General features: G+C 41.6%; 1 protein-coding gene across 1 annotated transcript in view; it reads left to right on the forward strand.

The window, feature by feature from the left end:
* Nucleotides 1-246: 246 nt before the first annotated feature.
* Nucleotides 247-18,784, forward strand: part of UNC13B (unc-13 homolog B) — a 221,437-nt gene continuing 202,899 nt past the window's right edge. Inside the window, exon 1 of the mRNA XM_032595668.1 lies at nt 247-565. Within this exon, the coding sequence (XP_032451559.1) occupies nt 544-565 (22 nt within the window). The 5' untranslated portion in view covers nt 247-543. The remainder of the gene's footprint in view (nt 566-18,784) is intronic.

Consider the following 18,784-nt stretch of genomic DNA (forward strand, 5'->3'; position numbering starts at 1 on the left):
GGTGGGAGCTCTGTCCACGTGGGAGGAGCAGAGGGCTTCAGTTATCTCCTGACACAGGTGTGGGGAAGCCCCGCCCTCTCAGTTCCAAGCCTTATTAGAGGGAGGAGCTGTCTTCTTGCATGTAGGGAAAGAGGAAGGAAACCCCACCTCTTTTGGGCTTATGGGAGGAGGGGTCGGCGGACTAGGCGTGAGTTGATTGGCTGAGAGGCGGAGCGCCACGGGTTGGCTCCTTCTAGGAGCTCTCCGGAATCCCGGTGGGGTGAAGGCGGGGTGGGAGAGAGTCCCGGTAGCTCCTGCCTCCTAGCGATGGCGCCGTGGTGCCGCGCCCAGTCTCCTGCCTGCTTGCCCGTACTCACAGCTATCGGGAGTGCGGTCAGACGTTGAGAATTGAAGCGGGTTCAAGGGAGCGGCGGGACGCTGCCTGCCACGGGGACCATGTGGAGAGGTCAGACCTGTGGGGCCGATTACGGGAACAGCCGCGGCACCTGCTGAGAGGAAAGAGGGAGCTGCCGGGTGCGGCGGCGACTTGCCAGCGCCTCGGCCATGTCGCTGCTCTGTGTGCGCGGTGAGTGTGTGGACTGTGGCAGGGTGGGAGGAAGACGCGGGCCGCCGAAGGGTCCCCGCAAGCTTCCAGTGGGCATTGCTGTACCACCTTTTCCAAACTTCACTTCTCGTCCGTGCCTCGGGGGTAGATTATGTTAACTCATTTATAAACATTTAAAGAGTTCTTTCCACTCTTTCTTATTTTTCCTCACTCTCACGTGAGGGACTGTTAACCTCTCCATTCCAGTGGCCATGTGACAGAGTTGTTGGCTGGCAGGCCCAGATCCTATTAAACAGTGACTGGCGCTCTTGTCTAGTGAGAGTGGACTAGCTAGGTGACCGCGAATAGTTGGTTCAAGAGTAGGCAGTCTCCCATTCTTTTTTTCCTTTTCCCTGCACCGTGAAACTAAAGGCGGCTTAGTAGCAGGTTCTTTTAATCGTTGTTTGAACGCAGTGTGGTACAGCGGTCACATCCCTTCTTCTAGTGTATTTCTTCGCTTACACCCCTCTGTTGCTTGTCTCGTTCCCGGCTTCTTTGTAGTCTAGGCTAAGTTTATTCTCATATTCGACTTGGAAAGTTGTGTTGTCTTCTCTCCTTTTTGGAGCGAACATAAGATGTATGATTTATGTGTATATTCATTAGCTTTTATTACAGTAACTAAAGGGCCTTTATTGCTTTTTCACTGAGAACAGTTGGCCCCTCTAAGAAGGTATTTTAAGGCAAGAGCTTTGGGGTTTAAGATGAGGCAAGGTGCATGGATTAAGCTCCGTGAGGGTAGAGACTGTTTGTTACTGGTTTTTGTATTCCTGGTACCTGATACAGAAGCTCAACGCTGGCTTTGAATAAATACATGCATGTGAGGACTGTGATTTTAGAGATTATCTCATCAGAAAAAAACAGGGTTTGGATTACCCATTGAATTTGATCTTGGAAAATTCAAGTTATGGCCTATCATAATGGTGTTGAACAAGATAGGATAAGGTGGCTTGATGGTGAGAGGGAGAATTTATCTACAAGGGCATTTTCCTGGTACTGTTCACTAGATAGAGTTCATATTTCTTTTGGCTCACTGGATTAGAAGCATTGTTATTTGTGATTTCCCTGATAGGTGTTTCCCTCAGCTACTGGCAAAGGGAACTGTTTTGCTCTGTTCTCTTCCTCTGTTTTTGTTAAATCTGCATTAACCCAAAATGGATTTGGCTATTTCCAGGGATTACGAGACAATTTTTTTTCTTCATGGTTGATTTTTCATTAATGAGAATTTTGCTTTGCTTTTAGTAAGACGTTTCTCTCAGCAGCTGGGAATCTATTTATTCCTTTAGATCCCTGCTGTTGAGTAGCAGGATTTGGGAGAGGTTGGGTTTTGCAATGTCCCTTGGACAGTTAAAATCCCTACTGCCATACCTTATTACAATGCTAGTCTTTATGAAAGACACTTTAGGCAGGAACACTATTAAACCAGAAATTCCTATTTAATTGAATTTAAATAACTTCAGAGAAGGCGCTGCTGCTATTTTCATTTGTTCTAATATGGGTCAACTTTCATTGTCTAGAAATTCTGCTATTTAGCTAACCTCTTCTTTCCTTATTCATGTTATATTAGTGGAATCTCTCTTCTTTTGAACCTGAGGGATTGGAGGCCAGCAGGTCATTGTTTTTTGAATGAAGATCTTGAAGATTATTAATTACTGAAACAAGTAGTTACCTTGTAGAGAAGTATTCATATTAAATGGTAAAGTATTCGTTCTGGGGAAACTTACAGAAATGGATCAAAATAAATCTTTCTAAAATGATATTCTTTGTGTTATATTTTGGCAGATAGGAATGTTGTTCATATTATGAGATAAGCCTATGTAATGATATTGTATAACTCAATTTCAGTTCATCTTGGAGTATAATTGAATTAGAGATTTTTTCCCTGTAGTCAAAGTTCAAACAGTTGTAAAAACTGATGTAGAAATTGGCAAACTGGTATTTAATTATCTCCAGACATCTAAAGAAGTCAGTTTCTTGATCTAACTCATTAATCATTCCTTATTGCCTACAGGTTAAGGGCTCTCCTTTTTGGCCCTATATTCTTGCTTATCCTTATGCAGATACTTAGCTCTAGCACTAACTTTGCTCATTCCTGTTCTGCATTTGTACCCCCAAAAATATTCTTTTTGAATTTTCTGCTTATCAAAAATGTATTATTCCTTTCTCAACTTAGAGTCTACCTTTTTGTTGTTGTTGAAAACTTCCTAAGTTCCTGTCCACTGTGGTCTTTTTCTCCTTTACACTCTAACCTCTGAACTCCTTTAAACATAAATCATTTGTGGTATGAACAGTACCACTAATTTGACAATGAATTGTATACTGCCTGGCAACTAATCTTATACTGTTTATGGTGACCCAGACAAAGAAGGTAATGAGAGTGGTCAGATCAGATCTGGAATTTTGTGTTCATTTGGAGTATTTGATTCTAAGAGGCACATTGAGAAACTAGAATTTCTTTATAGGAAAGTAATTAGAATGATGAAGGGTGTAGAAACAATTTGAGGAATTGAGAGATTTAGTTTTTTTTTTTATTTAAAAAAAATTTTTTTTTTTTTAACGTTTATTTATTTTTTTTGAGACAGGGAGAGACAGCATGAACGGGGGAGGGTCAGAGAGAGAGGGAGACACAGAATCCGAAACAGGCTCCAGGCTCTGAGCTGTCAGCACAGAGCCCGATGCGGGGCTCGAACTCACAGAGTGCGAGATCGTGACCCGAGCCGAAGTCGGCCACTTAACCGACTGAGCCACCCAGGCGCCCTGAGAGATTTAGTTTTGAGACGATTAAAGAGGGAGATGAAGATAATAAAAATTGTTTAAAAAACTTAATTCCAGAGGACAGAACTGGGACAGCTGGGCCAGTGATTGAAAATTATAAGAAGCTAGATTTGTTCTTTTTTTTTTTAATTTTTTTTTTAACGTTTTTATTTATTTTTGAGACAGAGAGAGACAGAACATGAGGAGGGGAGGGGCAAGGAGAGAGGGAGACACAGAATCTGAAGCAGGCTCCAGGCTCTGAGCTGTCAGCACAGAGCCAGATGTGGGGCTCGAACTCACAGACTGAGAGATCACGACCTGAGCTGAAGTCGAACACTCAACCGACTGAGCCACCCAGGTGCCCCAACAATTAGAGTTGTTGTTGAAGGCAATGGACTACTTAGGATTTTTTTTTTTTTTGACTTAGGATATTTTAAGTAGAAATTGAGTGGTAAGGGTGTTCTAAAAGAGATGTCGACATTGGGTGGGAGGTTAAACTTGATAAATTTTTAAAAAAAATTTTTTTAATGTTTTTATTTATTTTTGAGACAGAGAGAGACAGAGCATGAGTGGGGAAGGGGCAGAGAGAGAGGGAGACACAGAATCTGAAGCAGGCTCCAGGCTCTGAGCTGTCAGCACAGAGCCCGACGCGGGGCTCGAACTCACAGACTGTGAGATCGTGACCTGAGCTGAAGTCGGACGCTTAACGAACTGAGCCACCCAGGTGCCCCAGGACTTGATAAATTTTAAGAAAACATCCTTTCATAGAATTCACTTAGTTCTTCCTTAAAAATTTGGCACAACTTCCTCATAATACTGCCATCTCTTTGCTTCCTTAGGGGTTAGTACCACATGAGCAACTCCAGTAAGCTAAATCAAGGATTTTCTTTAACTTTTGGCATCTAGGTGTTCATGATAGGTTTTCCAAACAAATGATATTCATTTTGAGAATGAAGTCTTTCCATATTTCTTTGTAATTGCCACAATATTTATAATTGAGCTATGAATCCCCCTCCCTCATTTGAGCCAGAAGTTACACTTGTTAAATCAAAAACAAAAAAATAGTTTTGGGGATATAAAAAGCAATATGTGCTAATGCTTTTTTTTTTTTTTTTAATTATTTTTAAGTAATCTATATGCCCAGTGTGGGGCTTGAACTCAGTACCCTGAGATCAGGAATCATATGCTCTTCTGACAGAATCAGCCAGGTGCCCCAATACATTGTTAATTATAGAAAATTGGGAAAGTCGAGTGGGTGGCTCAGTCAGTTGAGTGAGTTTGGTTCAGGTCAAGATCTCACAGTTCCTGGGTTCAAACCCTGTGTTGACCTTTGCCATGACAGTGTGGAGGCTACTTCAGATTCTCCCTCTCTCTCCACCTTCCCTGCTTGTGCTCTCTCTCAAAAATAAACATTAAAAGAAAACCCAATAAAACGTTAAAAAAAAGAAAATTGGGAAAATGCAAGAAAGTATAAAAAGGAAAACAAAAATCATCGTATTCCTACCACTACCATTATTCCATTAACTTTTTTTTCATTGCTTTCATTTTTTTTATTGTAATGGTGGTATATATGCATGATAAATTGAAACAGTTTAGGATGTGAAGTGAAAGTAAAAAGTTCTCCACTCTGCTAGTCCTTGTTCTCTTATAGGTAACTACTCTTTACTGTTTCTTGAATATCCTAGAAATTTTCATTACATATGAATATATACAATCTACAACTGAATTATACAATACTCCCCTCTTTAAAAAACTTAATTTTCCAGGGCGCCTGGGTGGCTCAGTCGGTTAAGCGGCCGACTTCGGCTCAGGTCACGATCTCGCGATCCGCGAGTTCGAGCCCCGCGTCGGGCTCTGGGCTGATGGCTCAGAGCCTGGACCCTGCTTCTGATTCTGTGTGTCTCTCTCTCTCTCTGCCCCTCCCCCGTTCATGCTCTGCCTCTCTCTGTCTCGAAAATAAATAAACGTTAAAAAAAAAAACACAAAAAACTTAATTTTCCTATCACCTTCTATGAATCTAAATCATTCTTTTTTTAAAAAAAAATTTTAATGTTTATTTCTTTTTGAGAGAGACAGAGCATGAGCAGGGGAGAGGCAGAGAGAGGAGACAGAATCGGAAGCATGCTCCAGGCTCCGAGCTGTCAGCACAGAGCCTGACATGGGGCTCAAACCCACAAGGCGTGAGATCATGACCTGTCAGATGCTTAACCAACTGAGCCACCCAGGCGCCCCTAAATCATTCTTTTTAATAGCTACAGAGTATTCCATTTTTTTAAAGTTTATTTTATTTTAGAAGACAGCGAGCACATGGCAGGGGTGCTCATGACCTGAACCAAAATCAAGAGTTGGATACTTAACTGAATGAGTCACCCAGGCACCCTGAGTATTCCATTTTACAAGCATATATAATTCAACCAATTTCATATTGATGGATGTAATTTTTTTTTTTCATTTTGCTACTATAACAATGCTACCAGGAACATCCTTGTATGTGGTTTTGTTATATTTGGAGATCTCCTATCAGCTTTCCTCCTGGACTTTGTGTGTGATTTGCTCATTGCTGTTTTCTTGGTATAATGACACTCAGCTGGACCCATTAGCAAATCATATGCCTCATCATCTCAGATCAGCATCTTCTATGAGAGGCAGGTCTTTACCAATAGGTAATATTTTATGCCTACCAGTAAGACCAAAGACCTCAGCTTTTAAGTTTGACCTGTGATTTCATGTACTTGTCTTTTTTTTTTTAATCTTTTTTGTACCATTTATTTTTTGAGAGAGGCACAAGTGAGTGAGGAGCAGTGGGAGAGAGAATCCAAGGGGGGGCGGGGGGAGGGAGAAAGGAGAGAGAGAAAGGAAGGAAGGAAAGGGAAGAAAGGAAGGAAAGGAAAGAAAGGAAGGAAGGAAAGTATGAAAATATCCCTCCCGTGTTTTACCCGAGGCGGGGCTCCCGTGTTTTACCCGAGGCGGGGCTCCCGTGTTTTACCCGAGGCGGGGCTCCCGTGTTTTACCCGAGGCGGGGCTCCCGTGTTTTACCCGAGGCGGGGCTCCCGTGTTTTACCCCTAGGCGGGGCTCCCGTGTTTTACCCGAGGCGGGGCTCCCGTGTCTTTACCCGAGGCGGGGCTCCCGTGTTTTACCCGAGGCGGGGCTCCCGTGTTTTACCCGAGGCGGGGCTCCCGTGTTTTACCCGAGGCGGGGCTCCCGTGTTTTACCCGAGGCGGGGCTCCCGTGTTTTACCCGAGGCGGGGCTCCCGTGTTTTACCCGAGGCGGGGCTCCCGTGTTTTACCCGAGGCGGGGCTCCCGTGTTTTACCGAGGCGGGGCTCCCGTGTTTTACCCGAGGCGGGGCTCCCGTGTTTTACCCGAGGCGGGGCTCCCGTGTTTTACCCGAGGCGGGGCTCCCGTGTTTTACCCGAGGCGGGGCTCCCGTGTTTACCCGAGGCGGGGCTCCCGTGTTTTACCCGAGGCGGGGCTCCCGTGTTTTACCCGAGGCGGGGCTCCCGTGTTTTACCCGAGGCGGGGCTCTCTTGCTTGTCAACCGGGAGATCATGATCTGAGCCAAAGTCAGATGCTTAATGACTGAGCCACCCAGGTGACCTTCTTTGTACTATTTTAAAATTATCTTCCATATTGATACATGCACCCGATGTTTATATCAGTGCTATCTGTAATAGCCAAACTATGGAAACAGCCCAAGTGTCCATTGATCAATGAATGGATAAAGAGATGTGGAGATATATAATATGGAATATTGGCCACAAAAAAAGAGTGAAATCTTGCCATTTGAAATGATGTGAATGGAGCTAGAGAGCATTATACTAAGCAAAATCCTAGAAAGACCAATACCATATGATTTCACTCATGGAATTTAAGAAACAAATGAGCGAAGCGGGGGAAAAGAGAGGCAAACCAAGAAATAGACTCTTTAAAAAAAAAATTTTTTTAATGTTTATTTATGTGAGAGACAGAGCATGAATGGGGGAGGGTCAGAGAGAGAGGGAGACACAGAATCTGAAGCAGGCTCCAGGCTCCGAGCTGTCAGCACAGAGCCTGACTCGGGGCTCAAACTCACAAACTGCGAGGTCATGACCTGAGCCGAAGTGTGATGCTCAACCGACTGAGCCACCCAGGCTCCCCAAGAAACAGACTCTTAACTATAGAGAACAAACTAATGGTTACCAGAGAATTGGGTTGAGGGATGGGTTAAATAGGTGGTGGGGATTTAGGATACACTTGTGATGAGCACCGGGTGATGTATGGAAGTGTTGAATCACTATATTGTATACCTGAAACTAATATTACAATGTAAATGAACTAGAATTTAAATTAAAAAAATACACTTCCAGAAGTATTTTTGCAAAAACATTTTGTTTTGCATATTGAACATGAATTACTTGTGTTTTAAAAACAGAACAGGGGGAGCCTGGGTGGCTCAGTTTGTTGAGCATCCTACTCTTGATTTCGGCTCAGGTCATGCATGATCCCAGGGTTGTGGGATCGAGCCCTGCATCAGGCTCTGTGTTGAGCTTGGAACCTGCTTAAGTTTCTCTCTCTCCCTATGTCCCTCTCCCCTGCTTGCACATGCTCTCTCTCAAATAATAAAATCAGTCAGTCAGAACAAAATAATACCACTAGTGATGAGAAGTATACCAAGTCTGTTACATTGGCTCACCCTTAGAAAAGCTTATATTTAGGGGCACCTGGGTGGCTCAGTTGGTTAAGCGTCCGACTTCAGCTCAGTTCATGATCTTGCCGTCTGTGAGTTCAGGCCCCGCATCTGGCTCTGTGCTGACAGCTCAGAACCTGGAGCCTGTTTCAGATTCTGTGTCTCCCTCTCTCTCTGCCCCTCCCCAACTCACGCTCTGTCTCTGAAAAAATGAATAAACCTTAAAAATTAAAAAAAAAACTTATTTATTATCACTGATTACCTAGTTGACTGATAGAATAATACTGGGAAACTCTTAGTGAATTCTGATGGACATTCAGAACAATATTGATTGTAGGTCAATTTTAGGCTGTGGGGGACCTTAGATATATTTTGGTTTACTGCCACTGTGGAAAGTAGAAATAGTAATGATTTTAGAATTTTTAGGTATAAGAGCAGATTGGTCAAGTATTTTCTTTACACCTTATTTTTTCCCCTAACATTGTCATCTGCCTCAGCTAACTCCTTGCTGCTGGGTTTCCATCACACCATGGTTTGAGTAGTCTCTGCCCTTAAAAGCAGAATTGCTGCTGGGTTCCTTTCATTTAGCTATGGCATCAGGAAATTAATAGTGTCTTGTCTGAGCCAGGCAGCAGTAAAAGGGCGAAGGACCAATGTCCTCTGCCACGGATAGCTGTTGTCATAAATTGTTCTTGTCCTTAAAAGCAGTATGTTCTGTAATTTCTTAGTTTCTAAAAGTGGGATTTCTGGAAGTTGTACTTTGGGCCAGTGAATTGGGTTTTGCCTGTGCTATGTATTTTAGACTTTGCTATGTGAATTTGTTTAAAGTTTGGGCTATTTGTCATTAGTAAATATTTGTTGACTACCTTCTCTCTGCCTGTTTATGATGCATATCTATATAGCAGATAAGAGTCCTAGGAATCTAAATAGGTTTTTTGTTTTGTTTTTGTTTTTTAAGTTATTGAGAGAGTGTGAGTGGGACAGGGGCAGAGAGGGAGAGAATCTTAAGCACTGACAGTGCAGAGCCTGATGTGGCACTCAAACTTAACAAATCTCGAGATCATGCCCTGAGCCAAAGTTGGACGCTTAACCGACTGAGCCACCCAGGAGCCCCAGAATCTAGATAGGTTTTAAAACCTCTCCTTTCTTCTCTCTTCCTGTAAGCTGCCTGAGGTGATCTCTGAAAATGGTTCGCTGTTCCCTTGACCCAGAAAACCCTACAAAATCATGCAAATCAGGAGGTTCAAATCTTCATGTTCACTTTAAGAACGCAAGTGAAACTGCCCAGGCCATCAAGGGTATGCATATCAGAAAAGCCACCAAGTACCTGAAAGATGGAACTTTACTGAAGCAGCGTGTGCTGGTCCATGGCTACAATGGTGGAATTGGTAGGTGTGCCCAGGCCAAACAGTGGGGCTGGACACAGCATTGGTGGCCCAAAAAAAGTACTGAATTTTTATTGCACATGCTTAAAAATGCAGAGAGTAATGCTGAACTTAAGGATTAGGTGTAGATTCTTTGATCATGGAGCACATCCAGTGAACAAAGCCTCAAGATGAGATGCAGAATTTATAGAGATCATGGCTGGATTAAACTCATACATGAGCTCTCCCTGCCACATTGAGATGATCCTTAAGAAGAGTAGATTGTTCCTAAAGCGGAAGAGATTGCGCAGAAGAAAAAGCTATCCCTGAAGAAACAAAAACTTAGGGTGGGAGTAAATCAGCATAAAATAAATGCAAATAAAAGTTAAAAACAAACAAACAAACACACACAAAACCCCAAACCCAAGATCTCCTTTCTTAGGTAAACCCAGAATTTATTAGGACTATTAGGTTTGATTTAGGATAAGCAGAATAAGTTCTTACTGGAGTGGGGAGATACTGCACTAGTTTTTCTAACTTTTTTTTTTACATTGATTTATTTCTGAGAAACAGAGTGAGACAAAGCGTGAACTGGGGAGGGGCAGAGAGAGGAGACACAGAATCTGAAGCAGGCTCCAGGCTTTGAGTAAGCGGTCAGCACAGAGCCTGATGCAGGGCTCGAACCCACAAACTGTGAGATCTTGACCTGCGCCGAAGTCGGATGCTCAACTGACTGAGCCACCCAGGCGCCCCTAGTTTTTCTAACTTTTAAAGTAAGATTCTTTAAGTTTGGGGAATGTTTTATATAGTCCTGTTGACTGTCATTATTAAAGGTCAGGGAAGATTTGCTCTTTATATATTAAAACTTTTTTGATTTGTAGCATATGTACAGAAAAGTACAAAAATCTTAGGTGTATGGCTCACTGAATTATCACAAAGTGAACACATACACATGACCATTACTGTGGTCAAGAGAGAGAACACTAATACCTCAGATGCCCTTCTTAGTGTTCCTGTCAATCATTACTTCCTCTCACCTTCCCAAAGCTAACATTATCTGACTGTAACAGCAGAGTAGTTTAGCTTGGTATTTTTAATTTTTATTTTATTTAAAACACTTTTTTAAATGTTTATTTATATGAGAGAGAGAGAATGTGTGCTCGTGCGCGTGAGTGGGGGAGGGGCAGAGAGAGAGAGAGACAGAAGTAGGCTTCAGGCTCTGACCTGTCAGCGCAGAGCCCAACTAGGAGCTTGAACTCCCCAGTTGTGATATGACCTGAGCTGTGGGCTGAAGTAGGATGCCCAACCGACTGAGCCACCTAGGGGCTCCTATTTTTATTATTTTTTAAAATGTTTATTTTATTTTTGAGAGAGAGGGGCAGAGATGGTGGGGGGGGCGGGGGTGCGTAGAGGATCTGAAGTGGGGTCTGTGCTGACAGCAGACAGCCTGATGCCGGGTGTGAACTTAGGAACCATGAGATTGACCTGAGCCAAAGTTGGATGCTTAACAGACTGAGCCACCTAGGCGTGGCGGTATTTTTTTTTTTTAATAAACTTCATTTAATTTATTTTGTTTGAGAGAAAGAGGGCACAAGTGAGGGAGGGGCAGAGAGAGAATACCATGAGGAGCAGAGAGAGAGAAAGCAGGGCACGAGCTCACCAACAGTGAGATCATGACCTGAGCCAAAGTCAGATGCTTAACTGACTGAGCTACCCAGGGCACCCTAAACTTCATTTTTAAAAATATTTAATTTATTTTTGAGAGAGCATGAACTGAGGAGAGGGGCAGAGGGAGAGAGAGAGAATCTTAGGCAGGCTCCATGCGTAGTGCAGAGCCTAACTTAGGGCTCGATTCTACAACCTTGGCATCATGACCTGAGCTGAAATCAAGAGTAGGACACTCAACTGACCAAATCACTCCAGGCACCCCTATTTTCATTTTATTTTTTAAATTTATTTTTGAGAGAGAAAGAGAGAGAGGGACAGCATGAGCAAGGGAGGGGCAGAGAGAGAGAGGGAGACAAAGAGTCTGAAGCAGGCTCCATTGCTCTGAGCTGTCAGCACAGAGCCTGATGTGGGGCTTGAACTCCTGAATCATGAGATGATAACCTGAGTCGAAGTTAGATGCCCAACCAACTGAGCCACCCAGGTGCCCCATATTTTATTTTTTAAAGATTTTATTTTTAATCTCTACACCCCACGTGGGGCATGAACTCCCAACTCCAAGATTAAGAGTTGTGTGGTCTACTCACTGAGCCAGCCAGGTGCCCTAGTAAACTTCATTTTCTTTTATTTTTTTGTTTTTGTTTTTATTTTTGTTGTTGTTTTAGTAAACTTCATTTTCTTAGAGCACGTTTAGATTCACTGGAAAATTGAGCATAAAATTTTGCTTGTTTTTGAACTTTAAAAAAAAAAATGTTTATTTTTGAGAGAGAGAGGGAGAGAATGTGCACATGTGCCTGCAAGCAGGGAGGGGCAGAGAGAGAGGTGGAGACTTAAGATCCAACGTGGGCCCCAGTGCCTGATTTGGAGCTTGAACTCACAAACCGCAAGAACATGACCTGAGCTGAAGTCTGACGCTTAACCAACTGAGCCACCCAGGTACCCGTGTTTTTGAACTTTTTAAAAAACCAAGATGTAATTGACATTGAACTTTTCATAAATGGAATTATACAGTATTTCTTTTGGACTGGTTTTGTTGGCTTAACATGCTTGTCAGATGTTTCTACTTGATGCATATAGCGATAGTTCAGTTTTTAAAAAAAAAAAATTTTTTTTTCAACGTTTATTTATTTTTGGGACAGAGAGAGACAGAGCATGAACGAGGGAGGGGCAGAGAGAGAGGGAGACACAGAATCGGAAGCAGGCTCCAGGCTCTGAGCCATCAGCCCAGAGCCTGACGCGGGGCTCGAACTCACGGAGCGCGAGATCGTGACCTGCCTGAAGTCGGACGCTTAACCGACGGCGCCACCCAGGCGCCCCGCGATAGTTCAATTTTAATTGCTGTGTAGTATCTCATTGTATGAATATACCACAATTTATTTGTCTTTGGACATTTTTTCCTCATCTAACCATTTATTTATTTTTTAAATGTTTATTTTAGAGCAAGAGAGAGAGAACATGAGTGGAGGAAAGGCAGAGAGAGCAGGAAACAGGATCTGAAGTGGGCTCTGTACTGACAACAGGGAGACAGATGTGGGGCTTGAGCTCACGAACTGTGAGATCATGACCTGAGCTGAAATTGGACACTTAACCAACTAAGCTACCCAGGTGCCTCTCATCTTACATTTATATCTTTTGGTCCTACCTTGTGTGTATTTCAGAGGGGTGTATATATATCTGGGTTTAAAATTTCTGGGTCATGGTTATGTGTATGATAATATGAAACAGTTTTCCAAAATCTATCAATTTACTTTCCTAGTAATTTTTTCTGATATTAAAAAAAAAAAGAGAATTGAATGGCCCTTAGTTCTCAGCATTTGGCCAGGTTATCAAACCATTTCACAGGCATTAATACATAACTTTTACATGTTAATCCTACAGGCTTGATAATTTTTTTTAATGATGTGAAGAAATCCATTATGTTGAGATGCTTTCTCACATTTAAGACTAAAATTTGTGGCCATGATTTTATTGAAAGAAATACTGAGTTAGTGTTTTTGATGTTGATCAAAGATAATAGCTTGGTCCCTGAACTTAATGGCATTATATACTTTTAAAAAAGAATACCATTTTTCTAAAGAGAGAAGTTATTCCGAAGTATTTATCAGCTTTGTATATGTCAGGCACCATTGGACACACTGAGAATGTAGAGGTGAACAAGTTGTCCCAATTGTCAAACGTCCATTATAACATTTTTCTTTTTCAGTTATAGAATCCAGTCTGAGTTGGCATTTACATTTAGTGGTTATGTGTCTTTAGCCTCTTTCAATATGGAACATTTCCACAGTCTTAAAAAGTTTTTTTTTTTTTTGAACGTTGGCTTTTTTGTTTTTGTTTTTTGTTTTTTTTTTAAATTTTTTTTTTTTAACGTTTATTTATTTTTGAGACAGAGACAGAGCATGAACGGGGGAGGGGCAGAGAGAGAGGGAGACACAGAATCGGAAACAGGCTCCAGGCTCTGAGCCATCAGCCCAGAGCCTGACGCGGGGCTCGAACTCACGGACCGCGAGATCGTGACCTGGCTGAAGTCGGACGCTTAACCGACTGCGCCACCCAGGCGCCCTGTTTTTTGTTTTTTAAAGAATACAAGCCCCTGTCCTTTTGTAGTAGAATGTTTGTCAGTTTTTTGGTTTGTCTGATGTTAAGCATCCTGAACTGGAGAACTACATAGTTCATGTTGTGTCCTTCTCAGGGTATCAACATCAGAATGTACACATTGTCATTTGTTGGTGATACAAATTTTGATTACTTGGTCAAATATTGTTTGACTCCTCCCTCCCCCCCACTTCCTCTCTGCCCCCTGTGACTAATAAGCACCTTGTGGGAGATATTTAAAAACCATTCAGATATTCTGCATAATAGGAGTGTTGTAAGGACTAAATAGAATGTTTTTCCCAGTGGCTGAGATAGTATCATGCTATGGGTTTGTTAAATTTGAATCTGTCTGACATGATGAAAGCACTGTTTTAGTGTATTTATTAATCTGGTGACAGTGTGTAGATTAAGTGGGGGAGAGAGGGAGAAATTAAAGACACTTAAAACAGGAGTAATTTAGATTGAATGTAGATTAAAATTTCTTGATGAGATTTGAACTATTGCAGAAAAGCAGTGAAATCCATTTTTCTAGTCTTTTAAAAATAAGCCCTATTTCCTTCTGTGTAGAATACTTAGGTGTAACTGCTCTGGATGAGGAAAGTTAGGTAACCAGCTTTTCATTTCCTGCTTTGTCAAGATTCTTTCTGTGGTTACTGAGAAATGGAATAAAAATGTAGACATTTGGTAGAATTTTGAGTTCAACTTACCAAGGAAACTATTTCATTTTTCTATTTATTTTCTTCAATAAAAATAAAATGTTCATTCTCAAGTGCTAGCTCCAAAAGCATCTATCCACTGAATGTGTGAGAGAGACCCATGGCATCAAAGGAAAACAGTTATGAGGGCTTCTTTTTATGTTAGTGACCTCCACAGTGGTTAAAACAAAAATGTCAATATGACAGGAACAAGTTTGTGTTAGGGTGTTTGTATACCAACTATCTTCTAAAGAATCTTATAAATAGGGAAAAGCAGTTCTAAGCCATTAGGAAATAAAGATTTCCAAGAAAAATCTGTTTTGTTTTCTATTGCTGCTTCTGCAGTAAGTACTTACTTGGAAATGGAGAACAGATAGGACTATGGATTGTGTTGGGCTGTTAATTTTCTCTTGGAACTGTTTGCTTTATTAATTTTTATAGTGTTTTATTGTATGTGATGTTAAGAGGCTAGAGGACAGTGCATGAGGAAGATTCGCCTAGAAGCTAAAGAAAGACTGGCAGTTGGGCAATGGGAAGATAATTGCTTTTATATGTGATTAAAGAGGGCTAAAAATGATTTAATCAAATGGCTAGCTCACTTAACATGATTTCAATCTACTAGTTGTGACTCAGATTTATAGGACCTTCATGTCTAAAAGGATAAAATGTTTGCTGAGGAGAAAGGGGTAAATGATACATCTATCTCCACCTCATTTCAGCCATCCACACCCATGATCACATTGTAAAACATGTCACTCCTTGGATTGGGGCTCTGCCTTTCTTTTTTTTTTTTTTTTTTTTTAAGTTTGTTTATTTTGAGATAAAGCTCATGGGAGGGGCAGAGGGGGAGAGGAAGAGGGAGAGAGAGAGGGAGAGAGGAAGAGAGAGAGGGAGAGAGGAAGAGAGAGAGAGAGGGAGGGAGAGGGAGGGAGGGAGGGAGAGAGAGAGGGAGGAGGTAGGTGGATAGATGGATGTGTGTATCTGGAGGATTAGTACAAGTGAGGCCCTATAGTTGAGACCCTTGTAGTTCTGGTATGCTATTGTTCTTTCGCTTTATGCTTTCCATTTCTTGCGTGCTCTATTGTGTGCTTTTTGTTTTTATTCGCTAGGGAGGGAAGGAGGAAGGGAGGGAGGGAAGAAGAGAGGGAGAGAAAGAGAAAATATCTCAAGCAGGCTGTTGTGCATTGTCATAGCGCAGAACCCAATGTGGGGCTGGAACTCCCTAACCTTGAGATGACCTGAGCTGAAATCAAGACTCAGTTGCTTAACTGCTTAACCACTGCTTGGCCACCTACGTGCCCCCCACCCCTGTTCATGCTCTGCTTTTGGAATCTTTAACTTTGTCACCTATCTGATCATACTCTCCAGTTTATCTTTCTAGCTGTTTAGTCTCAACTATGTTTTTGCTACTGTAATACAGGGTAGATGTTAAAAAGCTTTGGTTTTAGACTGGAGTTGGTAAATACACATCTCTACCACCTAGGAGTTATGTCCCCCTTACATATGTTACTTAATCTCATTGAATCTTAATTTCCACATCAAAAGTATTAAGTTCCTATTCTTTGTTTTTTGAAGTTTTATTTATTCAGGTTACCTTTGGACCAATGTGAGTCACCTCACTCATGAGCCTGAGATCAAGAGTTGTATGCTCTACCGACTGAGATAGCCAGCTGCTCCTTAAGTTCCCATTTATTTTTAAGTTTGTCATTATTTTTTTATTTTTATTTTTCAAAGTTTATTCTTTTATAATCTCTGCATCTAATGTGGGGCTTGAACAACTCCAAGATCAAGAGTTGTGTGCTTTTTGGACTGAGCCAGTCAGGTGCCCCCTTGAGTTCCTATTCTTAATGGAATTTCATTCTATTAAAAGAAGATACCAAAATAAAATAAATGAATAATAAACCTCAGAAAATAAGTACAGTGAAGAAAGTAAGGTAAGGGACTGAGAGTGATCTGAATGGGAGGAAATAGGATTGTCCAGGAAGGCCTCACTGAGGTGGCATTTGAGCTGAGACCAGAATGATGAGAAGGACTCATCAGTCAGAGATCTGAGGTAAGTTTTTTAGGCAGAGTGGATTGGAAGCAAATATTTTGAGGGGAAGGAGAAAAGGGATTATTGGAAGGAAGTATGGTATATAGAGAGGTAGGCAGAGACTAATGATCATACTAGGTCATACCAAAGAGTTTGATTATTCTAAACAGCATTGCACTTAACTGAACAGCTCTAAGCAAGAGCAAAGCAAGAGCAGTGCTTTGACTTATGTTTTTACAAATGGCAACTTTGTGGTGAATGAACTGGTGTGGGAAGCCATGGTTAGCAACACTGGAAGAAGGGGCCTACTTGGAGTGTCGAGGTGAGAGATGGATAGTGCCTTGGACTAAGGAGCTAGTACTAGAGATGATGAAAATACCTATAGCAGAGTGTTGCTCAAATAATTGTCTTGAAAATGTTTGGCACTATCCCAGGGCTAGAAAGAGCACTTTTTTTTTTTTTTTTACTTTAAAAATGGTATTGGTTCTCATCCAGCTCTGTGACCTCATTCATCTAAGTCAGGAAGCTGGAAGTCATCCTAGGTTTCTCAGTTAAGGAACAAAAAACAGAGAGGAAGGAAATTTGTTAGGTTCAATTGAGTTTATGGATATGGTAAGTTACCTATAATATATGTTGAGTTGAAAGTATCAGTCTTCTTGCAGATGACCCTTAAATAGTACCTGAAGAAAATGTAGATCTATAGTTAATAGAGAAGTGTACATTAGAGGTAAATATTTGAAAGTTGTAGGTATTTGGAAGTAAAGCCACTAGCTTGAATAACTTTGCTTGTCTGGAGGATAAAAAAGGAGAAAAATGAGCTAATGGGCAGAAGTGTTGATAGGTCTGGTCAGAACTGCAGGAAGATAGAGAATGCTGTCACTGCCTAAAGCCTGGAGTAGAGAGAATTTCAAGAAGGAATGATTGGACGCTAGAGATGTGTGATACTGGTTGAAGGTAAAACCAACCAACCTAGTTCACTGGACTTGAAGACTAGAGCAGTTTCATTACAAGTAGAGGGAGAGTAGGCATCATATTACAGTGGTTGAGGAGTATTTGGGAAGCAAAATGGAATTAGGAAGTGTATGGTACTCATTCAGAAGAATTGCAGTAAAGAGAAGGGTTGAATGTGGTCTCAAGAGAGATGAAATTTGGATGTTTTGGAGCTTGAAGGGGAAAGTCAAGATGAGATGGGGTAGGGGTGCCTGGTTGGCTCAGTCAGTAGAGCATGGAATTCTTGATCTCTGGGTCATGAGTTCAAGCCTCACTTTGGGTGTAGAGATTGCTTAAATAAAACTTAAAGATGAGATGGGGGTAAAGGGGAGATGATGACTGATTTCCCTATAAACTAGGATGAAAGATTAGCAGCTGAAAATGAGATGGTGGGGATGATTTAGCAAGTTTGAGAAGGGTGCTAAAGGTTTCATTCGTTCATTCTTTCAAGCAGCTATTGTAGGTACGAGGGGGCAGGATTGTGATTAAAAAACGGACAACCCTGCCTTCTTGAAAGTTACACAGATTAGTGAGAGCTAGACATTAAGCAGAGTCATACCAATTAAAATTACAAGTAGAAAAAAATACAACCATGATCTGTGCTACAAAGGTGAGTTAAGACAACATGTTATGGGGAAAGTTACCTGTCCAGTTCAGAGAAGCCTCACCTAATGAAGATTGAACTGAGATCTGGAGGAAAAGGAGGCCTTAACCTGGCGAAGGAAGGAAAAGCATATTCTAGGCAGAGGAAATAGTATGTATAAAGGCCTTGTGTTGAGGATGAGGAGCTGAAAGAAGGCAAATATTGCTGGTGTACACAAAGAAAGAGAAAACATGGGTTAAAATGAGGCTAGAGAGATAGGTATAGCCCAACTATGGGGCCCTTGTATATTAGGGTGGAAATTGAGTGGGAATGAGACTGAGGCAGGGGCAGAAGAACTTTGTAAACTGAAAGCACAGGATTTGTAATTAGATTTGAGTTTGATTTTTTTCTGTCACTGAAAACTTTCAGGAAGCCTTTTGACTATTAAGTTATAATTAAAAATTTTTTTATGATTATTCCTTTTTGAAAGAGAGAGACAGAGCACAAGCAGGGGTGGGACGGAGAGAGAGAGGGGGACACAGAATCTGAAGCAGGCTCTAGGCTCTGAGCTGTCAGCACAGAGCCTGACGCAGGGCTCGAACTCATGAGCTGTGAGATCATGACCTGAGCTGAAGTCGGACGCTCAACTGACTGAGCCACCCAGGCGCCCCTATTAAGTTATAATTTAAAAACAAAGTGTTGCTGTCTGTTCAATGTATCTCTTAGAGTTGAGAAGTAAACTCTGAATGAGATCCTATGTGTGAAATTCCCTTTTAAATTGTAGTAACTTTTACTCTTGGATAGTACTTTTTTTCTCCTTAGAGGCTTAAGTATTCTGAAACTTACAAAGAGGATGTGATCAA

This window comes from Lynx canadensis, chromosome D4, assembly GCF_007474595.2.
Source record: "Lynx canadensis isolate LIC74 chromosome D4, mLynCan4.pri.v2, whole genome shotgun sequence".
Taxonomy (NCBI): Eukaryota; Metazoa; Chordata; class Mammalia; order Carnivora; family Felidae; genus Lynx; species Lynx canadensis.